This window comes from Triticum dicoccoides, chromosome 1B, assembly GCF_002162155.2.
Source record: "Triticum dicoccoides isolate Atlit2015 ecotype Zavitan chromosome 1B, WEW_v2.0, whole genome shotgun sequence".
NCBI classification, from domain to species: domain Eukaryota; kingdom Viridiplantae; phylum Streptophyta; class Magnoliopsida; order Poales; family Poaceae; genus Triticum; species Triticum dicoccoides.
This window is the reverse complement of record NC_041381.1, coordinates 574,084,062-574,108,231: the sequence shown is the minus strand read 5'-3', so window position 1 is coordinate 574,108,231 and position 24,170 is coordinate 574,084,062. Positions and strand designations below refer to the sequence as shown.

General features: G+C 46.5%; 2 protein-coding genes across 2 annotated transcripts; both read right to left on the bottom strand.

The window, feature by feature from the left end:
• Window positions 1-2,664: 2,664 nt before the first annotated feature.
• Window positions 2,665-4,782, bottom strand: LOC119308893 (uclacyanin 1-like). Its single transcript, XM_037585055.1, has one exon. It carries the CDS (start codon window positions 3,228-3,230, stop codon window positions 2,703-2,705), a length of 528 nt encoding a protein of 175 aa, XP_037440952.1. The 5' UTR covers window positions 3,231-4,782; the 3' UTR covers window positions 2,665-2,702.
• A 6,960-nt stretch (window positions 4,783-11,742) lies between these two features.
• LOC119350636 (uclacyanin 1-like) lies at window positions 11,743-12,282 on the bottom strand. The gene is given in 1 exon segment (XM_037618370.1): window positions 11,743-12,282. A coding segment is annotated over 1 exon segment (540 nt).
• Window positions 12,283-24,170: the final 11,888 nt, after the last annotated feature.

Below are 24,170 nucleotides of genomic sequence, written 5' to 3'. Positions count from 1 at the left end.
GATCCAAGGAAGTTGCAGAGAGAAATGGTTGCACGATGGAATGTGTTGTACAATCGTTGATGCCACTATGTCAAAATATATAGGCGATGGATTGGTTCAAGCTAGGATCACCCGGTGAGAGCATGTTGACCAGGTGAGGTATGGTAGGTCTAAGATGCATGAATATGAGTAATAGTACTTCCAGATGAATTTAAATACATGTTGGTGCGTGCATGCTTTGCTCGCCTATTATACTATGATAATCTAATAATGGTGACGATGGAATTCGTAGATTGGGTCTGGCTGCTATCAATGCGGTGCCCGAGCGTGCTAAACATTAATTATTTGAGCTTAATCTTTGATTAACATTATGAACGTATTGGTGCGCGCGTGCATATTTCTACCGCACGATAATTGATTTATTAAGATGTATGTCACTGTAAAAATTAGAAAATAAAACGTAATCATCTTTTCTCAAGAGTACACAAATTACGTACCATAACTTTATTGTATAGAAGGCAGGATAACAAATACAAGAAGGGTAGTAATAGGCGTTGGTCGACTGAATTTGGTCAAGATCGGTCACCATGCGCGCCATTGTAATAGGCCATCAAGGACAGTTGTTTCATGAATCGTTCTCTCTCTCGAAACAAGCTTTTGTCCCCTTTATAGATAAAGGCATAAACAACCAAACCAATACAAAATGACCCGATACAAGGCATTGAGGAGAACCTCATAAGCTGATCTAAAGAAAATTGGTAATATTAGCCAAGAACGCTAAAAACGCACTAAGTGCGCCTAAACTCCTCGAGCTAGCAGCCGAGAAGAAGCACATGAAACCCACCACCGTGCAAGAGGAAGACCCACCCTCACCGGCGACGCCCCCAGGAGGGTAACGACACAAAGCGTCACCACCGCCACATCAGCTGAAGCTAAGAAAGGTTTCACCCTGAGAGTTGGATGGCAAGGAGAGGTCCAAGGCGATGCCCCAAAAGGAATACAACACCTGCAGGCCTTGTCGCCACCGGCACCGGAGCGCAAAGCTTTCGCTCGACCACAGCTCCCACCACATCGAGGAAGCTCTAACGGGGACCCCACCACGACGGAATGGGAGCACCAAATCCAGATCAGGGCAAAGCTTCCATCGAAGTCGCCTGCTACGCCAAGATCACCCATCACTGTGCACCTCGCCACCCACAGGGCCAAGGTACACCGTCAATACCCGCCACCACGTCGCTCCCTAGAGAGCAAAGCCACGTAGCCCGTGTCGGGTTTAAATCCATCATTTCTCCTCGAGATGCCCTTGTTTCTTTTTTTAAGCACGAGTTCCCATGTTTCATTTCATACACTAAAGCCACAACATTTTGCGGTGCGCCTAAATATCAAGGGGTAATCTCTGCAGTCCTGAGTGGGGAACTATACCTTGGGCACATTGGCTTCAACCTGGTACTTACGTCCAAACACCACCACTAAGAACACCTTAAATATAGAGGAAAACTCTCATAAGAGAACAATTTGAAGCAGGCTCACAAGGTCCGCCGTGGAGAGGTAACATTTGCGAGGTAAATGAAAATTCAAAGCTAAATGACAAATATATTTATACTAAATATTATCCTTTTTGTTACTCATATCTTAGCCCTTTTCTCTAATACGATAACGTCAAAGTAAATGCCCTTTATAGCTGCTAAGATAAAATCATAAATCTGCCCTCTTAAGAGAAAAACGACGGAGGAAAGCTAAGCTCACCAAAGAGAAAAGCTACAGCGGGACACGGCGATGCTGCATCCGGCCATGGTTTTTGCTGGAACCTGTCGGTGAGGACAGTGCAACCAGCCGTGGTGCATCTTGGGAACCCGATGGCAATAGATGTTGCATCCGGTCATCTTTTTTGCTAGAATTGACATGTGCGGATGCTGGAATTGGGCAGGAGAAAAGCTGCAAAACCTCGGTGACCGTGCAACCATGGTTCCCGCGACGGCGCCGACCGGCGCCGAATGGCGGCATGCTTCTAGCAGCTTGACGAGGTGCTGGGGCCCGTCAACAAAAAAGTTGCAAGCAGTCATCAGAGTAGCTATGACGGTCATGACCGCGAGCTGCACATTTTTGCTGGAACCGACAGGCCACATGCGAAGTCCTTTTCCTGGAACCGGCTCACGCATTTGCTGGAACAGAGACTGTACATGTTCGAATCAGCGACGGTGAGCACTGGCTTGCTGGCGAGATGTTACAACCAGCGCATGCAAATGCTGGAACCAGAGAGTTTTTGCTCGAACTAGTGGGAGTGTCAATTGCGAGCGTCAGCCCAGCAGAAGCCATTGATACTGCATCTCGCCCGCATGGCGCCATGCTAGGGACCGGGCCGACATGAGGTGTGATGCTGCCGGGGGGAGGGGGGGCACTGGCAAGCTGCGCGTGGGGAAGGGTGTTGGGCCAGGTTGTGCAAGGTGTGGGGAGGAAGGAGCTGAGCAGGCAAATCAGACGGCCTACGCAGCTTGCATCTGACGGCTAGTGCGCGGCCGACCAAAATTTGGGACGGCCGACCGACACCTAGCACTGCCCTTTATTTATTCCATGATTATATACACATGATTATGGTTCGCAAGAATATAAGTTAAATCCAATTATAATGGAAGAAATTACATTTAACAAAAGAATTAATTTATAATACACAAATACGCATGCGCGTCGCGTTAAGAAGAAAAAAGCACCATTATCGATGGTCACTAATAGAACAACACGAGACCAGCCGCGACAAAGGCCAGACCTAGTCGCGCCATCGCAGACTGATCAATGCCAGCCGTCATGGCCGAGCTTAAGATAGTCTCGGACCGGCACCGGAGCCGCTTCCCCGTCCCTCGGCACCGTCGTACTGTCCACACTGCCTTCGACTTCACGTTGACTTGAACCTTCATACCGGCGACGCGATGCCCTGGGACGCCGCAAATGAAGTACCGCATCCCAATGGCTGCAAGTGGGACGACATCGTTGCTGGTTAGGAACATCGCGATGGGGCTGGAGCTGTTGTAGGCGTCGTACCCAACCTTTCTCACCTCCACCACATTGTGCACGGTGGTGGAGTACTGAAACTGGAACTCATCGCCGATGGTAAACCTAGTTCTCAAAGCCCACATGGTGTAGTTGGTCTGCAGGTCCCATGATCCGGCCGGCACACCCACCGTGAGACTGGCGCTGAGCACCATCCGGAGCATGGCCACGGTCACGGTGATCAGGATAAGAACTTTAGCCCCCATGGATTAAATGTTGACCGACTAGCTGGCTAACTGAAAAGATCGGAGCTAGAAGTTAGCACTAGAGAGAAATTTGATAGGATCCAAGGAAGTGGTAGAGAGAAATGGCTGCACGATAGAATGTGCTGTAAGATCGTTGATGCCACTATGTCAAAATATATAGGGGATGGATTGGTTCAAGCTAGGATCATCAGGTGTAAGCGCGTTGATCAGGTGAGGTATGGTAGGTCTAAGATGCATGAATATGAGTAATACTACTCCCAGATGAATTTAAATACATGTTGGTACGTGCATGCTTGGTGTTAGAATTAAACACACATGTTTAATTGAAAGGGATTCTCCCCTTGTTAACTGCCATGGCGTTGCCAACAGGCAACCGACGCGCCTCTCCCTTCGTGTCCTTATGTATCGTCGCGTCCCTACGGGATGTATATATTGTAACAAACCCAATCAATGAGAACAGCGATTCCACTACTTGTCAATTGTCTCTCTTTTCTTTTAACACGTTATCAGCACGCGCTCCGGCGAGAGCAATTCCGACGAGAAGACAAGGAGAACAGGGAAAAGGTGAGAAACGGAACCATGCCTCGAGTTCCGATGTCCCTGTTTCTTCGCCTCCTTTGCATCGATGGCCGTGGCCGCCGCTTCGAGCATCGTGTGCGCGACCTCCGCCGCTTCCGGCGTGGAGGTTGGAACCAGCGCCGCCAGGACCTCCGTCGCAACCACCGGAACGGCGCGGGGCCGTCGAAGTCGAACCAGCCTATGCAGCCCGATGTGCCCGCCCGGCTTCTGGCCGGTCCGGCTGCACCAAGGCTCGAGGCCGATGGGGGCATCGACCCGGCGCTGGCGGCTCCGCCGCCGCCGGTCTGGTGCTCGGTGCATGGCTGGGTAGTATGCCCCCTGCACCAGTACGACTTTCCCGTCATGATCCGCCGCTGCAGCCTCCGACCCCAGCGGTTGTTGAAGCAGAAGCCGGTGTGCCGCTCTAGAGGTTGCCGACGGTCGCGCGTGTCCCGGGCGACGCTGCCGCGCCGCCGCGCCTGCCGTCCCCGACTCCGTCGAACGGCCACTCCGGCCGCTCCGGCTCACGGAGCCCCGCGGCACTCGGGCTCGCGAACGGCACCGCGTCCGCCCCCCTCGCCCTCGCGCGCTGCGCCCGCCCGCGCATTTGGCACCGCTGCACCCGTCCGCGCCGAGGCCTCGCCCTCGCGTGCCTCGCTGTGGCCGCGCTGCTTTACGGCCTGCATCTCACCAGTGAGGATTCTCCACTGGTGATGCCCGCGAGAGCGACCACATGGCACTGCACGCTGCTCCCCACCCCGCGGATTTGTCGGCGCGGTCCGCGGTGACCAACATCGTGGTGTCCCTCCGGCGTGGCTCGAACCATCCAGGCGGTGGTTCTGTGAAGCAAATCGATTGATTTGTGCCCACGTAGGGAATCACGATAGAGAACATTATCTCTTTGTCTCTTTTCACTAAGGTCCCTGCAGTTACTAGAATTAGCAAAACAGGCTGATTCAGTGGTCCAGGCTAATATTCGCACATCATCCTTCAATTTCGGGGATTTTGCAAATTGCTCCTGTTAACAATGCTATTTACTACTACCTCCGTCTAGGTGAATAAGTCATTCGCGTAGCTCTAGGTCATTGATTTGAGGAATTAAATATGTGCTATATGTCATGAAAAGTATATCACTAGATTTCTACAACGATTTAGTTTCTAAATATATATTTTTTATCACATATAATATATATTTAGATAGTTAAATCGTCAACCTAGAACTACGCGAATGACTTATTCACCGAGACGGAGGTAGTAGCGTTGATCTGTGTTGACCCTGTTATTTCCAGTATTTGTCTTAAATACTATGTTTCTGTAGAGTACCTTGTATTTCAAAACGTGATGTAATATATTTCCATGTTTCTTACATGTTGAGATTCATTACATCTATTATTTGCAATTGAGATTTGTTTTTATCTGTTGCAAAGATAAATTTAGTATCTCTAGAGTACTGATTTGCGATTGAGACTAATTTCTCTCGCAAAATATTAATTCACTTTGCTGAATTATCTTGCAACTTGATACAACATCATCTCATTTAGTTTGAGGTCTATACAACTCAAGCTCTCACTTGAACATCAAGTTTACAACATCATTACTATTCATTACAATAGTAGTGTATTTCCGTTGAGTATGATGTATTCCGGAATGTATGTATCTTCATGTTTGCTACATGTCGAGATTAATACGTCTATTTGCAATTGAGATTTTCAATTTTTTGCAAATACGGGTGCAAATTCAAGGTGATTTCTTCAAATTGATGCTTGAGATCACACAGTAGTCATGGATCTACTGCCTAAGCAGATTATCGATGACTACTGATAAAGCCTATATTTTGTCGTTTCGACATTATGATTGCTTTACAAAGTGCTCTTCCACACATTTTACTAAGTCATGAGATAAGGCATTAGGAGTGAGTATCTACTGATTTCATCAGATTATACTCCCTATTGTTGCGAGATCTACTCCCTATCTTCAAGATGTCATACTTAGCAATTTGAGATTCACACTAATGGTTTCAAGATAACTTCTTGAAATACCCATTGATTTTGCTAAGTTCATTACAACATCAACCATGATGGTCTTTAATTTACTGGTTGTAAATTAATCATCTCTGGTTTACCCATAGAGGTAATATGGCTATAGAGTTTGAGGCATTCGTCCTCAATGGCCACCGCTGCCCTATCTGGGCCATGGGCATCATGATCGCTCTTGTGTCTCGTGGAATAATGTGTGCAATCCAAGACCGTAGGATTCACCTCTGGTCGGAATCACCCCGCTAACAGAAAAATATGTTGCCTTATAAATCTTAAGGCATTATATCGATCCTGGTCTCAACATTGGGTTATTCTGTATCAACTATTCCTGGGGCGTAAAGAATCTCAAGGGCAAAGGTTTGAATCTCACTTCATCCCTCCAACATGACTATCAGCAGTCACGGGACCCTATGAGCACGGAGAACATGAAGGTTGAATATGCATCAACTAACATGTTTGAAGACTTTGTCTAGTCTATCGATCTCCTCGGTGGTCAACATAATTTATGTCCATTTACGATGTTCTAATAAGAACATAAGTATTGTTGTCATCATATACTGTATATCACAATATATTGTATCGACACTTTGATACAAATACATTTGTATGTATTCTATATATCTGATAGTGATTTTCATATTGAGAATCTTCACGTCTATATATAGATTTCTACGGGAGTCAATCCGATGAAAAATGATATGTGCTTTGTGGGCATATGCACCACAAACTTTATACTCAGGAAAGTCCAATGTTTCCACTCTCATTGAGAGAAAGGAGATATTTAAATTGCGACACGCGATGAGGTATTTGTTGGCTCAACTCGAGTCGTATTTACTATCCCTGTGGGTACTCGAGTAACGTCGGGATGCTTTATTGCTTCCCAGGTTTAACTCGTACCCTACTAAACTATGAAGGTATCCGTCAAAATAGTTTCCATAGCGAAACTTATGATGACAACAAAGAGAAATAACTTCTCTTTACCATATGCAACGGATATGGCAAGCACATTCTCTGTGTATCTTCTGGATTGAACTACACATACGACTCAACCCGTAGCACATGTTGCGTACGAGATAGTTTTCCAGAATGTCTTGTACATGACAAACTTGGCATACTAGCCTTGGTCATCGAGACATTGGGTTGAAACCGAAACTATCAGCAATTCCAATAGTTTGTGATTATTATGATGCTAAAGTCTAATAACATTTGGATTTTATGTGCACTACAAGTGACACAGGGAAGCTAATTTTAAGGCTCGAACACCTTAAAGTCTACGCTGAACCACTCAGACTCCTTGAGTGCATCAAGTCGAGGTAAGTGGCTCTTCCCAGCCATTGAGTAGACTATTCAGGTATTCCATGGTTCTAAAAGACATATCTACATGATGGTCTTAAGTGTGTCCTTTATTCACACGAAACCATTGGCTCATTATCCTGACATCGATTTCAAGCAAATCGAATGGATAACATTGCAGAATTCTCCTTGAGTGCCTTCTCTCTGGCCCTTGGATTGAAGTTTAGCAATTTGTCCTAATGTCTAGACTCAAAATGGTTTGGTAGAATCCTATCCAAAGAGTTATGCTCATTGCATTATCTTTACTTTGGAATTGCAACTTACCAACTTTACGTTGGAGTCATGTAGTTTTTACACGCTCATGACCAAACTGCATAATATTATTCCCCTCTGTCTTTGATACATGGAAATCTATCAAGTATTTCCTATCTGCGGTAATTCGGTTGCATACCGATATCACCACCCAGCATACATCATTGGCCCCTCAACATATAGTTGGGATCTATGTGAGGAATAACTGTATTTCCGTCAATACCTCAAGCCCCTGGCATGGGGAGTTATTCAAGGCCAGTATGCTGATTTAATGAGGAACATTTCCAGGCATTAGGGGGAGATTTCAAGTACCATAAAAATGCCAGGAAATTAGTGGAATGTTCAACACATTTCTGCCTCAAATCCACGTACTCAAAGATCTGAACCATGCATTCAAAAGATTTGCAACACATTGCAAATAATCTGTCAGATTCATTTACTGACTATAAAGGTGTCACACAATCCTACAATCCTGCAAAAGTACGCCTGAAAGAGTGGAGGTACAAGTAAAATCCACTCCACTCCTCGTTCAAAGCAACATGGGGAGATGTATGGCAGAAGTACACCAGGATTCAGCTTCTCACAAGCAAGGATATCAAGGCCTGTGAATCAGTAAATGCAAGTCAACTTCACGTTGGCAGACACTTAATGGGTAGTATACACTCAGTGGACGGGAAACCTCCATCAACCCAGGTCATAGTGCACACAATGACCGGGACATCGGAATACCCGACTCAATTGCATTGGGAAATCGCGAGAAGTCACTACGGGTAACGATATTTTCATCAACTATATATTGATATACAGATTCTGGAGAATCATATAACCAGAAGTCTACAATTGTCGGCATACATTTCTCAACTAGATTGCAAAACCTTACAAATGATTCAGATCCAAAGACCATGGCCATGGCAAAGTGTGATCAACACTCGGACTGAACTCAAGCAAAGGGTATAATCTAGGTAGAAATGATCTTGCTCAATAATGGGAAGGTATTCATAGGCAATACCTACACCAGTTTTCTTCTGGAAACAGAATTGAGAACAATGAGGTGGTGAAACAAAGAGCAAGTATTGTAGCACAAGGGTTCACGCAGATACCCAACTATTCTCTAGAGGTGGAATCTCATTCCGATAACTTATATCATTGGCAGTTCAAAATCATCTATCTCTGCAGTTGATAGATGTAGTGATCACATGTCCATGTGGATCACTAGATTCAGACATATATGATTGATTTCCGATGGAATCTCAATTCTGAATCGATTGTGTAAAATCAATGAGTCACCATATGACTTATTATTATCGTCGGTACATTTGGTACAACCGACGTAGTGAGTTCCTTATTCACAAGGATTACTCCTACAATGATGATTATCCATGTTTGTGTGTCTGCAATGACGACACATGTAATCATCTAAATGACAGAGTTTAAGAAGGATTTGGGTAAACCAAAATACCGCTCGTTACTACAACTTGAGCACCTTCATTCATACATTATGGTATACTATGTTGTCTATATCCAAAATATATTGGAGAAATCCATTATGGAAAAATATTATCCATCCATAACTCTCATGGTAGTTCATTCTCTAGACGTAGAGAAAGATCTATTTAGACCAAGAGATGATGGAAATGAGATATTGGGACTCAACGTTCCATAATGCCATTGGATCCACCAAACACAATTGGTTGGGACTCAAGAATATCTATCGATATCTCCAAAGGCATCAAACATCTTGTCCTGGTTTTTCAGTTTCACAGAAATGTGAACACTGATATCATTGGATACATCGATTAGATCCCCACTATGTCAGATCGTAGACAAGCTTAGTGTTCATACTAGGTGTGGTAGCCCCCTCATGAAGAGTCTTCCAAACAGACCTCATGGCTACATCCACCAACCATTATCTCAAAGATAATGTTTCTTGTGTTGCCCGGATGCAAACAGGTTACGTAATTAGCAATATCATCATATTGCATATCTTGCAAGTCAAATCACGTGAATGATTTATTCACCAAGTCTCTACCAGCTTCTACATTCCAGAAATATGTTCATGGAGTTGGTATGTGATGGCTTCGGAATTTGCAAGGATCAGGGGGAGTACTTTCCTGAATTGTTCCTGTTCAAAGCATCATATTATACTCTTTTTTACTTAATGAGTTTACTTTAAAGGTTCTCATGAAGGTTTTTAATGAGGTAATATCAACATGAGATCATATGTCATACTTTCTGTTTTCCCCACCGGGGTTTTTAAGAAAGTGTATATGCCATATTTATTGTCCTCTAAACTCTATGAGTTTTCTCGTATTGAGTTAAAAGAGACAATAACCATTATATGTTGCATCATTTTCTTCTTATTTTTCCCACTGGGTTTGAAGGAGTTTTAGCAACATATTCTACACTACTCCTCATATTTTTCCCACAGAGTTTTTGGAGGAGACTCTTTCGAGTTAATGATACTACATGGACAAGCGAAGATTAGAGGGAGTGTTAGAATTAAACACACATGTTTAATTGAAAGGGAATCTCCCCTTTTTAACTGCCATGCCGTTGCCAACAGGCAACCGACGCGCCTCTCCCTTCGTGTCCCTATGTATCGCCGCGTCCCTACAGGATGTATATATTGTAACAAACCCAATCAATGAGAACAGCGATTCCACTACTTGTCAATTGTCTCTCTTTTCTTTTAACACTTGGCTCGCCTATTATACTATGACAATAATCTAATAATGGTGACGATGGAATTCGTAGCCGAGATTAGATTGGGTCTGGCGGCAATCCCTCAGGCTGCTACCAATCCGGTGCCCGAGCGTGCTAAACATTAATTATTTGAACTTAATCATTGATTAACATTATGAACGTATTGGTGCGCGCGTGCATATTTCTACCGCATGATAGTTGATTTATTAAAATGCATATCATTGTAAAAATTGGAAAATAAAACGTAATCATCTTTTCTCAAGAGTACACAAATTACGTAGCATAGTTTTATTGTATAGAAGGCAGGATAACAAATACAAGAAGGATAGTAATAGGCGTTGGTCGACTGAATTTGGTCAAGATCGGTCACCATGCGCACCATTGTAATAGGCCATCAAGGACAGTCGATTTCACGAATCGTTTTCTCTTTCGAAACAAGCTTTCGCCCCCTTTATAGGTAAAGGCATAAACAACCAAACTGATACAAAATGACCCGATACAAGGCATGACCTCATAAGCTGATTTAAAGAAAATCGGTAATACTAGCCAAACGCTCTAAGTGCACCTAAACGCCTCGAGCTAGTAGCCGAGAAGAAGCACATGAAACACGCCACCGTGCAAGAGGAAGACCCACCCTCACCGGCGATGCCCCCAGGAGGGTAACGACACAAAGCATCGCCGCCGCCGCATCAGCCAAAGCTAAGAAAGGTTTCACCTTAAGAGTTGGACGGTAAGAAGAGGTCCAAGGTGACGCCCCAAGAGGGATACAACATCCCCCGCAGGCCTTGTCGCCGCCGGTGCCGGAGCGCAAAGCTTTCGCTCGCTCCCACCACATCGAGGAAACTCTAACGGGACCACACCACGACGGAATGGGAGCACCACATCTAGATCAGGGCAAAGCTTCCATCGAAGTCATCTGCTACGCCAGGATCACCCATCACCATGCACCTCGCCACCCACAGGGCCGAGGTAGACCGTCAACACCCGCCACCACGTCGCTCGCTGGAGAGCTAAGCCACGTAGCCCGTGTCAGGGGCTCTCGAGTAAGGGGTCCCGAGCTGATGATTTTAGCTTGATGGTAACAGGATGAACAAGGGCTTGGCGAGCTGAACTCTTGTAATTTCTGTTTCTTGGCGGGCAGATTTTGGGACACAAGATGAAAACGAAATATGGAAATGCTTTCAAAGCTTGGCGATCTGAAGTCTTGTAATTTTATTTTATTTTTTGGCTCAGTTTGTTAGGGTTTGTTTTCTTCATTTATCTTCTTTTTAGGCTTATCTCAAACCAGTGTGTACATACACTTCCCAATAATATAAAATTTTGGAGTGGGTGTTTACCCCGCCGTTTCGCCTTAAAGATCATGTTACTTATCTAGACGAATTTAGCTCTACCTGAATTTCCGTTGTATCTAATGGATGGATGTAATGTCATTGCACTCAACACATCTTTTGTAAATTTATTTCATGATTACACGCTTGGTTATTATTTGGGTTCTTGCAAGAAGATATGTTGAATTCAATTATAATGAATGCAATTACATTTCACAACAGAATTGAATTTAATACACAAAGGGACCATGCTAGGACCGAACAAGGAAAAAAGGACCACAATCATTGTTCACTCTTAGAGAACAAAGTAAGACCAGTCGCAACAACTATCAGACCGAGTCGGGCTGCCGTAGACTGGTCGACGCCAGCCGCCGCAGCTGAGCTTAATACTGTCTCAGACTGGCAGCGACGTCGGTTCCCTGTCCGTCGGCACCGTTGCACAGTCCGCACTTCTTTCGACTTGACGTTGACCTCGACCTTCATGCCGGCGTCGCAGTGCCTGGAGACGCCGCAGATGAAATACCAGGTCGCAACGGTGGCAAGCAGAACAACATCATTACTGGTCGGGAAAGTTGCTATGGGGCTGGAGCCGTGGCAGGAGTCATACCCCGTCTTGCTCACCTCCACCACGCTGTGCACGGAGGCTGGGTACTGGATCTTGAGCTCGTCGCCGATGGTGAACCTGAATCACGAAACCCACTAGGAGTAGTTGGTCCGAAGGTCCCACGACCCGTCCGGCGCGCCTACAGTGTGGCTGGCACCGAGCGCCATCCCAAGCATGGTCATGGCCACGGTGATCAGAATAAGAGCTTTGGTCCCCATGGATTAAATATGGATCTACTCCCTCCGTCCGGAAATAGTTGTCATCAAAATGGATGAAAAGAGATGTATCTAGAACTAAAATACGTCTAGATACATCCCCTTTTATCCATTTTGATGACAACTATTTCCGGACGGAGGGAGTACTAGCTAGCTGACTTACTAGTAACTAAAAATATGATGGGGAGTGGAAGTTAGCGCTAGAGAGAAAATTGGTTATGTTGTCTGATCAACTAATGATCACAAGCTCCAAGGAAGCTAAAGAGAGAAATGGCTGCAAGATGGATCGTGTTGTGAGATCATTGGTACTAGTGTGTCAACATATATAGGTGATGGATGTGTTAAAGGACATCGGGTGTAAGCGCGTTGACCAGGTGACATAGAGTAGGTCATCAAAAATACATGAAAATGACATCGTACGCGTTAGCTCCTGAAACTGATATTGTTATATATGCTTGGCTCCATAAGCATAATTCATATTGGAATCTTGGCCACAATCATAACAAGCATCATCAAAAAGGGATATTTCAAGAGAATCAACGGGATCATAACAAACATCATAGCAATCATCCTTCGGTAAGCACGAAGGGGAATTAAACAATGTATGAGTTGAAGAGTTACTCTCATTAGAAGGTGGGCACGGGTAGCTAATCCGCTCTTCCTCCTTTTGTTCTTCGCTCTCCTCATCATCTTTTTCATCCAATGAGCTCACAGTTTCATCAATTTCTTCTTCCATAACTTCCTGCAAAATATTAGTCTCTTCTTGGACAACAGAGTAGTCCTCAATATATAGTTTAACATATGAATTAGAAGCATAATTATCATAGCAACATTCAAGTATGGAAAATTTTCAGATTTGTAGAGAGTAGCATCATACTTTTCAATCAAAGAAGCAATTTCATAAGCACCCTTAAAAGCAACAAATTCTTCAGTTTGTTGAACATCATAGTAATTATAAACACCCTTAGCATACGAAGATACGATTCCATTATCACTAAACTCAAATTGATAGGGAAGGTGTTTCTTAGGGTTTTTAGAACAACAAGTAACATCATATATTTCACATAAAGTCCAAGCATAGCATTTCAAACTATGAATTTGATCCAGTAAAAGTTTTCCTTTTTTAGATATATGGTGTCGCACATAACAAGCATGCTCATCTAAAGATTTGCCCTCAATTAAGCTAGTTGGGGTTTCAGCACGAGCACAAACGGATCGAAGATGATCCAAGTAAAAAGCTTCAGGAGTGTGATAGATTTTGAGTGGTTCTTCAACCATTGGTGTAGTAGGCACAACTAATTTTTTTGGTATTTTGCGTTTCCTACCCATAACTAAAGATAGAAAACAACTAAGAACAGAAAATAAAAATTACTTAGTGATAAAGCAAACAAGCACACACGAGAATATTCACCCCACGCTATGACTCCCCGGCAACGGCGCCAGAAAAAGGTATTGATAACCCGCAAGTATACGGGATCAATTGTAGCCTCTTTCGATAAGTAAGAGTGTCGAACCCAACGAGGAGCTAAAGGTAGAACAAATATTCCCTCAAGTTCTATCGACCACCGATACAACTCTATGCACGCTTGACGTTCGCTTTACCTAGAACAAGTATGAAACTAGAAGTACTTTGTAGGTGTTTTTTTGAAACTGCACGACAGTGGGAGAGGCTCCCACTGACTTTGTATTACTCACAAGGAACTAGTTACAACATTGTTACAAGTGGGTTGTAAGGCCCCCCGGCCATGTGTTCTAGAGTTCCACCTAAGCAGCGGCTACAAGCTATGTATGTTTGTTTCTAGGGAGGGACACAGGCCCTCCTTGCAATTATGAACTAACAAAGACAAAAGCTCTTTGAATCTAGCCAACCATGAACCAAAAGAGTGTGGAATCCCCCTGAAGTGAACATTGTTTCTCTCCTTCCACAGGCTCCAAGCGGCCAGCAAGAAATATCCATAAACAACGGCAGGCGCCAACCATCTTTGTCAGCATGTATCAGGGTTAGCCTATTCCCAGAGCTTGGCCAGAGCATGCCAACCTTGTCTCAACAATGGCGGCTAAACGGGCAGTTGAAGAAGAGATGCTTGACCGTTTCCTCATGAGGGTTTTGACAAAGCATGCACGCGTAGTTGTTCCTGATCACAGCAAAATGTCGGCGTTTCAGCATATTCCTAGTGTTCAATCGATCGACCACCAGCAGCCAACCAAACATTTTAAACTTGATTGGGCTCTTGGCCTTCCAAAGCCATCCAAAGGCCACATCAGCAACCGTATCCCTGAAACAGTGATCATAGTATCTCTTGGAGGAGAAAGATCCACCAAGGTTGCAAACCCATGTGTCGTTGCAATCTCTGTCAAGCAGGACATGCATGGACCCATGTTGGATTTCTCCGATTTCCTCTCTAGCTTGCGTGGAGAGAGGCAGGTGGAAGATCAAGCTTGGGTCAGTGGCAGTGAGAATATTAACCACTGGCTCGTCTTCATTCAGGCAGAAAGAGAAAGCTCTAGGGTAGATCTCCATCAGAGGGGCATAACGATCATCGAACCATGCATCTTTCCAAAACAGAGATGAGGAGCCATTGCCCGGAGCGACCTTGGTAACCCCGCGGAACACATCGCTGAGCTGCATAACATCACGCCACCAGAAAGTACCCAACGGTTCCACTGCATGTGGAATTCTGTCAGAGTAATATGTGTCCCAGATCAAGGTCACCGAGGGGACATTGTGGTGGTTGTAAAACTTAAATAGATGTTTCAGAAGGAGGTCAATGTTCTGGGTTTTGATAACGATGACTCCAAGCCCCCCTTTACTTTTGGGTCTACAGACCAATTCCCAAGCAGCGAGGGAATTATTTTTGACGCCATCATCAGAGTTCTTTGCCCAAAGACAGTACATGCGTAGCTTGTCAAGGTGCTCAATCACTTTTGGGTGCGGCTTGATCATGCACATGGCATAGATCAACATGGAGGTGACTGCAGAATTGACCAAGGTGAGCTTGGCCCCCGATGACATTAACGCAAGAGCCGTTGACATTTTCCTTTCCACCCCATGCACCAACGGAATGAGATCAAGTAGCGTCGGCTTGGTCGTGCCCATGGGGAGGCCAAGGTATGTGAACGGCATAGATCCAATCGAGCAACTGAAAATGTGAGCCAGGTCAAGTGCGCGTTGTTGATCAAGGTTAATGGGTATAAGCGTGGATTTATGAAAATTAGTTTTCAGACCAACAGATGCTGCATAATCCTCTAGGATTGTTTTCATACGGGCAGCTTGGTCAGGGCAGGCATGCATCACCAGAATGGTATCGTCTACGTACTGCACCACCGGATAATCCCCGTCGTGATTGCATGGGATGGGTAGATCAATCAATCCACGAGCAAAAGCATCATTGACCGTGGCTTGGAGAAGATCAGCAGCGAAGACAAAAATCAGAGGAGAGAGGGGGTCGCCCTGGTGCACCCCGCATTTGCATTGGAATTTTCTGCCAGGAACCCCATTGAGTAAGACAGAAGACACCGGAACCAAAGATAGATTCCATCCAACCCAGCCACTTGTCATCAAAACCCATATGTTTCATGATCTCCATCATCGGGGCATGTTCGATGGTGTCAAAGGCTTTGGCAAAGTCCAATTTGAGCAACATTATCTCACGCGACGACCTCTGGCACTGGTGGACATATTCAAACGACCAAGCAAGGCAGTACTGGATGGTCCTCCCCTTAATGAAACCATATTGGTTTCTATGGATGATCATCAAGATAACTTTCTGCAGACGGTTGGCCAAGATTTTGGTGATGATTTTCAGACAGCAATTCAGCAGGGTTATTGGCCTATAGTCATTGGCAGTTTCAGGAGAAGATGTCTTTGGAATCAAGGTAATGAACCCCTCACTGATGCTGGTAATATCAAGATTGCCTTCATGGAAATCTTGACACATTTTATAGAAATCCTCTTTAATGATTGGCCAGCAGCTCTTGAGAAAGCAACCATGAAATCCATCGGGGCCCGGGGCACGATCGTCCGGCATTTCTTTTACCACTGCGTCAATCTCCTCCTTAGAGAAAGGCAGAGGCAGCATTTCCAGACCAGGGATTTGTCTGATGATCGGGGGGAGATTGAAACACATGGTAGTAGGTTTGAAGGAGCCCAAACGATCCAATATAAACTAGGGGCTGTTTAGATAAAGAAGCAATAAAGTAAATATAGCGAGTGTGGAAAAGTGGTGGTAGGAGTTGTGAAATTGTCCCTAAGAAATTGACTACGTTACTAGACCGGTAATCACTATTGCAATTCTATTTGAGGGAGAGGCATAAGCTAACATACTTTCTCTTCTTGGATCATATGCACTTATGATTGGAACTCTAGCAAGCATCTGCAACTACTAAAGATCATTAAGGTAAAACCCAACAATAGCATTAAAGTATCAAGTCCCCTTTATCCCATACGCAAACAACCTACTTACTCGGGTCTGTGCTTCTGTCACTCACGCCACCCACCATAAGCAAACCATGAACATATTGCAAACCCTACAGCGGGGATCCCTCACGCTTGCGCGACACTGAGAGCACAATAGGACAGCACCAATAATAAAACATGCAATTCAAACCAATCATAGCAATTCATCAATCACCGGTAGGACAACGAAAATCTACTCAGACATCATAGGATGGCAACACATCATTGGATAATAATATGAAGCATAAAGCACCATGTTCAAGTAGAGGGTATAGCGGGTTGCGGGAGAGTGGACCGCTGAATATAGATGGGGGAAGGTGATGGAGATGTTGGTGAAGATGGCGGAGGTATTGGTGAAGATCGCGGTGATGATGATGGCCCCCGGCAGCGCTCCGGCGCCACCGGAAGCAAGGGGGAGAGAGCTCCCCTTCTTCTTCTTCTTCCTTGACCTCCTCCCTAGATGGGAGAAGGGTTTACCCTCTGGTCCTTGGCTCCCATGGCGTGGGAGGGGCGAGAGCCCCTCCAAGATTGGATCTATCTCTCTGTCTCTCTCTGTTTCCGCGTTCTGGAATTCTGCCCTGGCACCGTTTCTTTTATATGCAGAGATCTGTAACTCCGATTGGATTGAAACCTTCGCCCAGATATTTTTCCAAAAATTAGCTTTCTTGCAGCCAAAGAAGGGCATCAACCGCCTTACGAGGGGCCTAGGAGGGTGGGGGCGTGCCCACCTAGAGTGGGAGTGGGCCCCTGTCTCCTGGCCACCTCGGGCACCGTCTTGCGTTGATTTTACTTCCCAAAAAACACAAATATTCCAAAATAATTATCTGTCCGTTTTTATCCTGTTTAGACTCCGTTGGTATGGGGTTTCTACGAAACATAAAACATGCAACAGACAGGAACTGGCACTGGGCACTGGATCAATATGTTAGTCCCAAAAATAATATAAAAAGTTACCAAAAGTATATGAAAGTTGAATAATATTGGCATGGAACAATCAAAAATTATAGATACGACGGAGACGTATCAGTGCACTTTGTATGGATAGTAGCCCCTGAGACTCTGGTTGCCATCCGGACGAGGCGAGCAGAGGATCATAGTCTTAGGTAATGATGGTGCCAATTTTGTGTGCAGGCGTCTGCATCTCCGGCGGCTGACCGAACTGCTGAATTTGCTGAAGTGAGGCGACAACTTGACGTGGCGGATGCATACATCACGCTTGTGAACAAGCGGCTTGACGAGGCACAGGGTATGTATATTTGGGTGGTCAGCAAATATTAATAAGAGCATGATGCTAGGATTTATAATATGCTTTGAGTACAGATGGTGCTGCCGCTGTGGAGACCCTTCGGGCAGATCTTGCCCGGGCCAAGGAGCAAGCCAGGAGAAGAAATGCGGCCGCCGTGAAGGCAGCTGATGAATTAAAAGCCGAACAGGCTGCTCATCACCAAAGTGAGGATAAAATAGCCGACATGGCTCTTGAGCTACAAAATGTCACCAGCCGATATGAACTTCTTGAAAGGGAAAACCAAAAGAAAACGACTGACCTAAAGAAGGCCTTCTAAGCAGCAAAGGAAACTCACTCTAAGATCAGAGCGGCTCGGGAGGAGCTTCGGCAAGCCGGTGAGATCGCGGCTGGGAAGCCCTTTTTGTTGTGAACGAAATTCGGCGATCCGAAGCATGCCCCTCTTGATCAATTGTGGAGTTCTTCAGACGCATACTTGGATTTGGCAAAGAGTGCTGCTGATGCGACACAGTATTTCGAAGATCGAGAAGATCATGAAATGGAAAGATTGTTCTGGTCGCAGTTCAGTACTCCAAGGCGTCCACTGCTGTTGAATGAGCAAATGGCCGAATTGGCCGAGCTCCATAGGTTATCCGGGCTTGCCATGAAGGCCGTCGTGGATCACCTGTGGCCGACGGAACCAAGTCTAGATAGTTATTTTGGTTTGGTGCAACGATTTATTTGTGCTGTGCCGCATATCAACGCTGTCAAGAGGTCGGCGTGCATAGAGGGTGCGCGGATGGCCCTTGCCCGTGTTAAGACATATTGGGCGAAGATGGAGGCCACCGATATTGCAACCAGGGGTCCGCCCGGGGGCCAGGACTTGCCCGAGCACTATTTTGAAGAACTCTTAGAAGGTGCCCGTTTAATAGAGACTCAGTGCTCAAAGAATACCATGTTCAAATGACATGTATCTTGTTTGTAAAAACAATGCTTTTGATAATAAAGGCTATATGTATACTTTTGCCCGTAAAGTATTGTAGTGCCTCCTGTGCGGCCGCTTATGTATATATGTATATAACCTGAAAGTTTGTAGTCGTCGGCTTCAGCCCCCTCGCATATAATGCGGGGGTGTTCGGCAAAGCCCGTAATCACACTTGATCCAACGTCTTGGTACGTTAAGGAGGTGGTAGCGCGGCGAACAAGGCAATCAGACTATATAGCTTTAACACTTTCACTTAGCCATAGGAGTTTGACAGTGGGGCTACTATATAGCCCCTGGTATGTTCGCTTTCATCCGAATACGGTGCGTGTACATACGTGACTAGGAAACCGGTCCTTCGTTAATGCAGATGAATCGCGAAGATTCCGCTGAGTCATCGAGTGGTTGACCAGTCTCTCGCTTTATCATGACAGTCAGTTTTTGGCTTTCTCTACTGAGGTGCTCATCCGGATGAACCAGGGCACAATCGCAGTAGTTCTCCCGGTGCCACCTTAGCCGATAGAGCGGAACGTAAGGTAGCAAAACACAAGAGACGGGCAAACCCAACTATTGACCAAAGACATGATTCGGAGCTGATGCATATAAGGCCAAACTCGCGACGCCGAATACTCCCGAAGGTATTCGGACTTGACAACATATATTGGGCCGAGTACCGCCCTCGATAACGAGCCCTGAATTTCTAGGTACGTACATTAATCCGGCGTGATGAAAGAGCGGCTGTGGTGAGAGCATAGATCCCAAAAACACATTGGTTGCGGCCCCTGTAATGTCTATTTTAGATTGGTGAATCATAAGCTTGCCAATGACGCCAGTATCCCTCTTGGTCATTTTAAGTACCAAGAGGGTGTGGGCCAACAAGAGACAATAAAAAAGGTTTACACAGGGTCTTAATCTAAAAAGAAACCTTTGAACGGGGCCCTGCTGCACGTCTATGCATTTGTCTCCGTTGTGCTGTATCCTGGAAGGGTATAGCACGATGGTCATCTGTAAAAAGAAAGAAAAACCTAGGTGAAAGAATCTGGTGTGACCGTGCGTAAAGTCGGTTAATCTTAATGAACCGTGAAAATTCGATCTCTTGAGTGTAAATAGGGTCGAGCCGAACTATGGGCCTTTTACAGGCGGGTAGCCCCTAGCACCACATATGGGGGCATAGCCATTAATCAAGCTCAGGTTTATCTGGGCTGCTATAACTAGGTGTGCGCCGTACGCGTCTAGCCGTGTCCGTGGTCTCGAAGACCGATGAGTTACTTGGGTTGGAGGGCCGTTCAGTGGTTCGGCTGCTAGAGCCTCCATGTAATCTTTCGCACGAAGAGAACGGTCTGTGTTTCCGCTGATTGTGATGACGCCACCTAGACCAGACATCTTAAGTTTGAGATAATCGTAATGCAGTACTGCATTGAAACGGGTGAAGACCATTCTTTTGAGTAGTGCATGACCACCGCTTCGGAACGGAGCGATGTCGAAGATTAGTTCTTCTCTTCGAAAGTTGTCGGGAGAATCGAATACAACCACTAACGTCAAAGAGCCTGTGCAGCGGGCCTCTACGCCTGGTATTACTCCTTTAAAGGTAGTACTGCTTTGGTTGATTCTTGACGGGTCTATCCCATCTTGTGGACAGTGTCCTGATATATCAGATTAAGACTACTGCCGCCGTCCATGAGGACTCGGGTGAGATGGTATCCGTCAATTATTGGGTCGAGCACCAAGGCGGCCGAACCTCCATGCCAGATACTAGTCGGATGATCCCTGCGATCGAAAGTGATTGGGCAGGTCGACCATGGATTGAATTTGGGGGCGACTGGTTCTACAGCGTATACGTCTCAGAGTGCCCGTTTGCGCTTCCCCTTTGGTATGTGGGTGGCGTAAATCATGTTCACTGTTTTGACCTCCGGTGGATTTTTTTCTGTTCCCCAGTGTTCGGCTGGCGAGGTTCGTCCTCGTCTTCACTTGGCGGCTCCCTCCCCTTGTGTTCAACATTTAGCTTGCCGGCCTTCTTGAAGACCCAGAATTCTCTGTCGGTGTGATTCGCAGGTTTCTCGGGGGTGCCATGAATTTGATAGGACCTGTCTAAAATTTTATTTAGACTATACGGTCCATCTCTGCTGCCTTTAAATGGATTTTTCCGTTGACCGGGTATGGAGCTCCTGAATCCAGTGTTTACCATTGTGTTGTCTGGGCTGCCTTCATTATTTCGACGCTTGTTTTTATTGCGTCACGATTTTCCATTGCCATCCCTTATTTCGGATGTGCCTGGATCATTGGTGCCGCTTCGGGCCAACCAACTGTCCTCGCCTGCGCAAAAGTGGGTCATAAGAGTTGTTAGGGCTGCCATTGTCCTTGGCTTTTCCTGGCCGAGGTGTCTGGCAAGCCATTCGTCCCGGACACTGTGTTTGAAAGCTTCTAGGGCTTCGGCATCCGGACAGTCGATGATTTGGTTCTTCTTGGTGAGAAATCTGTTGCAAAGCTTACGGGCTGACTCTCCGGGTTGTTCAATTATGTGACTTAAATCGTTTGCATCCGGGGGTCGAACGTATGTCCCTTGAAAATTAGCCCTGAAAGCGTCCTCGAGTTCCTCCCAGCTTCCAATGGAATTTTCGGGAAGGCTTTTCAACCAGTGTCGACCTGGTCCTTTCAACTTGAGGGGCAGGTATTTGATCGCATGGAGATTGTCTCCGTGAGCCATATGGATGTGAAGAATAAAGTCCTCAATCTAGACTGCAGGGTCTGTCGTTCCGTCGTATGCCTCGATGTTTACGGGTTTAAACCCCTCTGGAAATTCATGATCCAGCACCTCATCAATGAAGCACAGGGGGTGTGCGGTGCCCCTGTACTTGGATGTGTCGTGGTGTGGGTCTGATGGCTGTAGTGTTCGGTGTTGATTCCGAGCTGGTAGTCGATCATTATAGTCGGTTTGGTGGTCGTGATCCTGCGTAGGAACACGTTTCCTAGATCCATAGATGGACTTGGTCATACCAGCTCTTTTGTCCAGGTGCTCACGTAGACCGTGTGCTGACTTGTGTGCAGCGTCGTTAGCCGCTCTGTCTCGGCCACGGGGTGGTCGGTCCGGCAGATCGGTCGTGTTGTTTTTTGGCGGAATGGGCGCGATAGCCTCGTCGTCGAATTCAGGTAGCAGCTTGCGTTTTGGGTAGCTCTTTGTGTGGCGATCACCGCCGTATATTTCTTCAGTATCGAGCACTTTGTTCCATCTGTGGTTGAGCATATCCTGCGCGGCTTTAAGCCATTGCTTCTGCTTCTTCAAGCTCCTCGCGGTGGCAATAAGCCTTTTGTGGAGGTGCTCTTGTTCCAAGTGCTTTTCCGAGATGATGTGTGCATCATCGTCCGGACTGTTCTCCTCTCCAGAGACAGGTTTATAAGTTTTGTCTTCGGCATCGCTGTGATCGGACAGCGGCCCTGGACTGTGTTTGCCGTCTCCTGGCCCGTCCTGCTTCATCGCTGGGTCTGCGGGGTCGTCATTGTCTTCGGCATTGTCCGGGGTGTTATTCTTTCTTGTACCAGTATCGCTGTTTTTGCTATGGCGGGGTTTAGAGCGGCGCCACTGATGTCGGCGCTTTGGCTGCTTCTCAGGAGTCGTTGCATCCTTCTGCTCCTCGCCATTGTTTTCTTTGGGTGTGTCCACCATGTATATGTCATATGATGAGGTGGCTGTCCAGCGCCCTGTGGGCGGTGGTTCCTGTTCTACCCCGGTATCGTCGTCCATACCGTCGATGTCTTCGGAGTCAAAATCAAGCATGTCGGTTGAGTCATTGACAGTGGCTATTAAGTGGGTGGTGGGTGGGTACGAATTCCTACGTCGTCCGCTTCCCACTCCAGCCGGACATAGTTCGGTCGAGAGTCTCCTGACAGGGAGAGAGATTTTAATGAGTTTAGCACGTCGCCCAAGGGTGAGTGCTGAAAGATATCCGTGGAGCTAAACTCCATGATCGGTACCCAATTAGATCCGATGGGCACGGATGTATGCGGTTCGGAGCCTATGGCCGGAGATGAGTCCAAGGATCCGATGACACAGACCTCCTTGGAAGTGAAATCTGTGTTCGGCTCTATCTCCGCTGAGTGTGCAGCCTCCGTGGCTAGTCCATCAACCCGTCCTCGGATGGCACGATCTGCTCTGGATTTTAAGCTGGGGAAGCTGCAGGTGTGATCTCCTGAACATCGTCCGATGGCAGATCTAAGTCATGCTCATCGCGACTATAGGGTGCACCTGTCATGGGCTCGAATCCGTCGAAGATCAAGTCTTCGTGGATGTCGGCAGTGTAATTCAGGCATCCAAACCCGACCTGATAGCCAGGGGCGTAGCTATCGATCTGCTCCAGATGGCCAAGCAAGTTGACCCGCAGTGCGAAGCCGCCGAATACGAAGATCTGTCTAGGGAGGAAAACCTCACCCTGGACAACATCATTGTAGATGATCGAAGGGGCCATCAAGCCTTATGGTGACGACAGAGTGGAACTCTCAATGAAAGCACCAATGTCGGTGTCAAAACCGGCGGATCTCGGGTAGGGGGTCCCGAACTGTGCGTCTAAGGCTAATGGTAACAGGAGGCGGGGGACACGATGTTTACCCAGGTTCGGGCCCTCTCTATGGAGGTAATACCCTACTTCCTGCTTGATTGATCTTGATGATATGAGTATTACAAGAGTTGATCTACCACAAGATCGTAGAGGCTAAACCCTAGAAGCTAGCCTATGATTATGATTGTTGTCGTCCTACGGACTAAACCCTCCGGTTTATATAGACACTGGAGGGGGCTAGGGTTACACAGAGTCGGTTACAGAGAAGGGAATCTACATATCCGAATCGCCAAGCTTGCCTTCCACGCAAAGAAGAGTCCCACCCGGACACGGGACGAAGTCTTCAATCTTGTATCTTCATAGTCCAACAGTCCGCCATAAGCATATAGTCCGGCTGTCCAAGGACCCCCTAATCCAGGACTCCCTCATCGACCCCTCTCTCTCACTCACTCTCCCCCATCACTCTCGCCCGCGCCGATAATCACCGTCGTCCTTCCGCCACCGAGGTACTCCCTCCTTCCATCCCTCCTCCTCCTCCCACCGCGCCCTCCTCCTCCTCCTCCCACCGCGCCCTCCTCCCTCCGCCTACGGCCGCCCCCTCCTTCCTCCTCCGCCGGCAGCCCTCCTCCCACCGCCCCTCCCTCCTCCTCTTCCGGCTGGCCCTCCCCCTCCTCCTTCGGC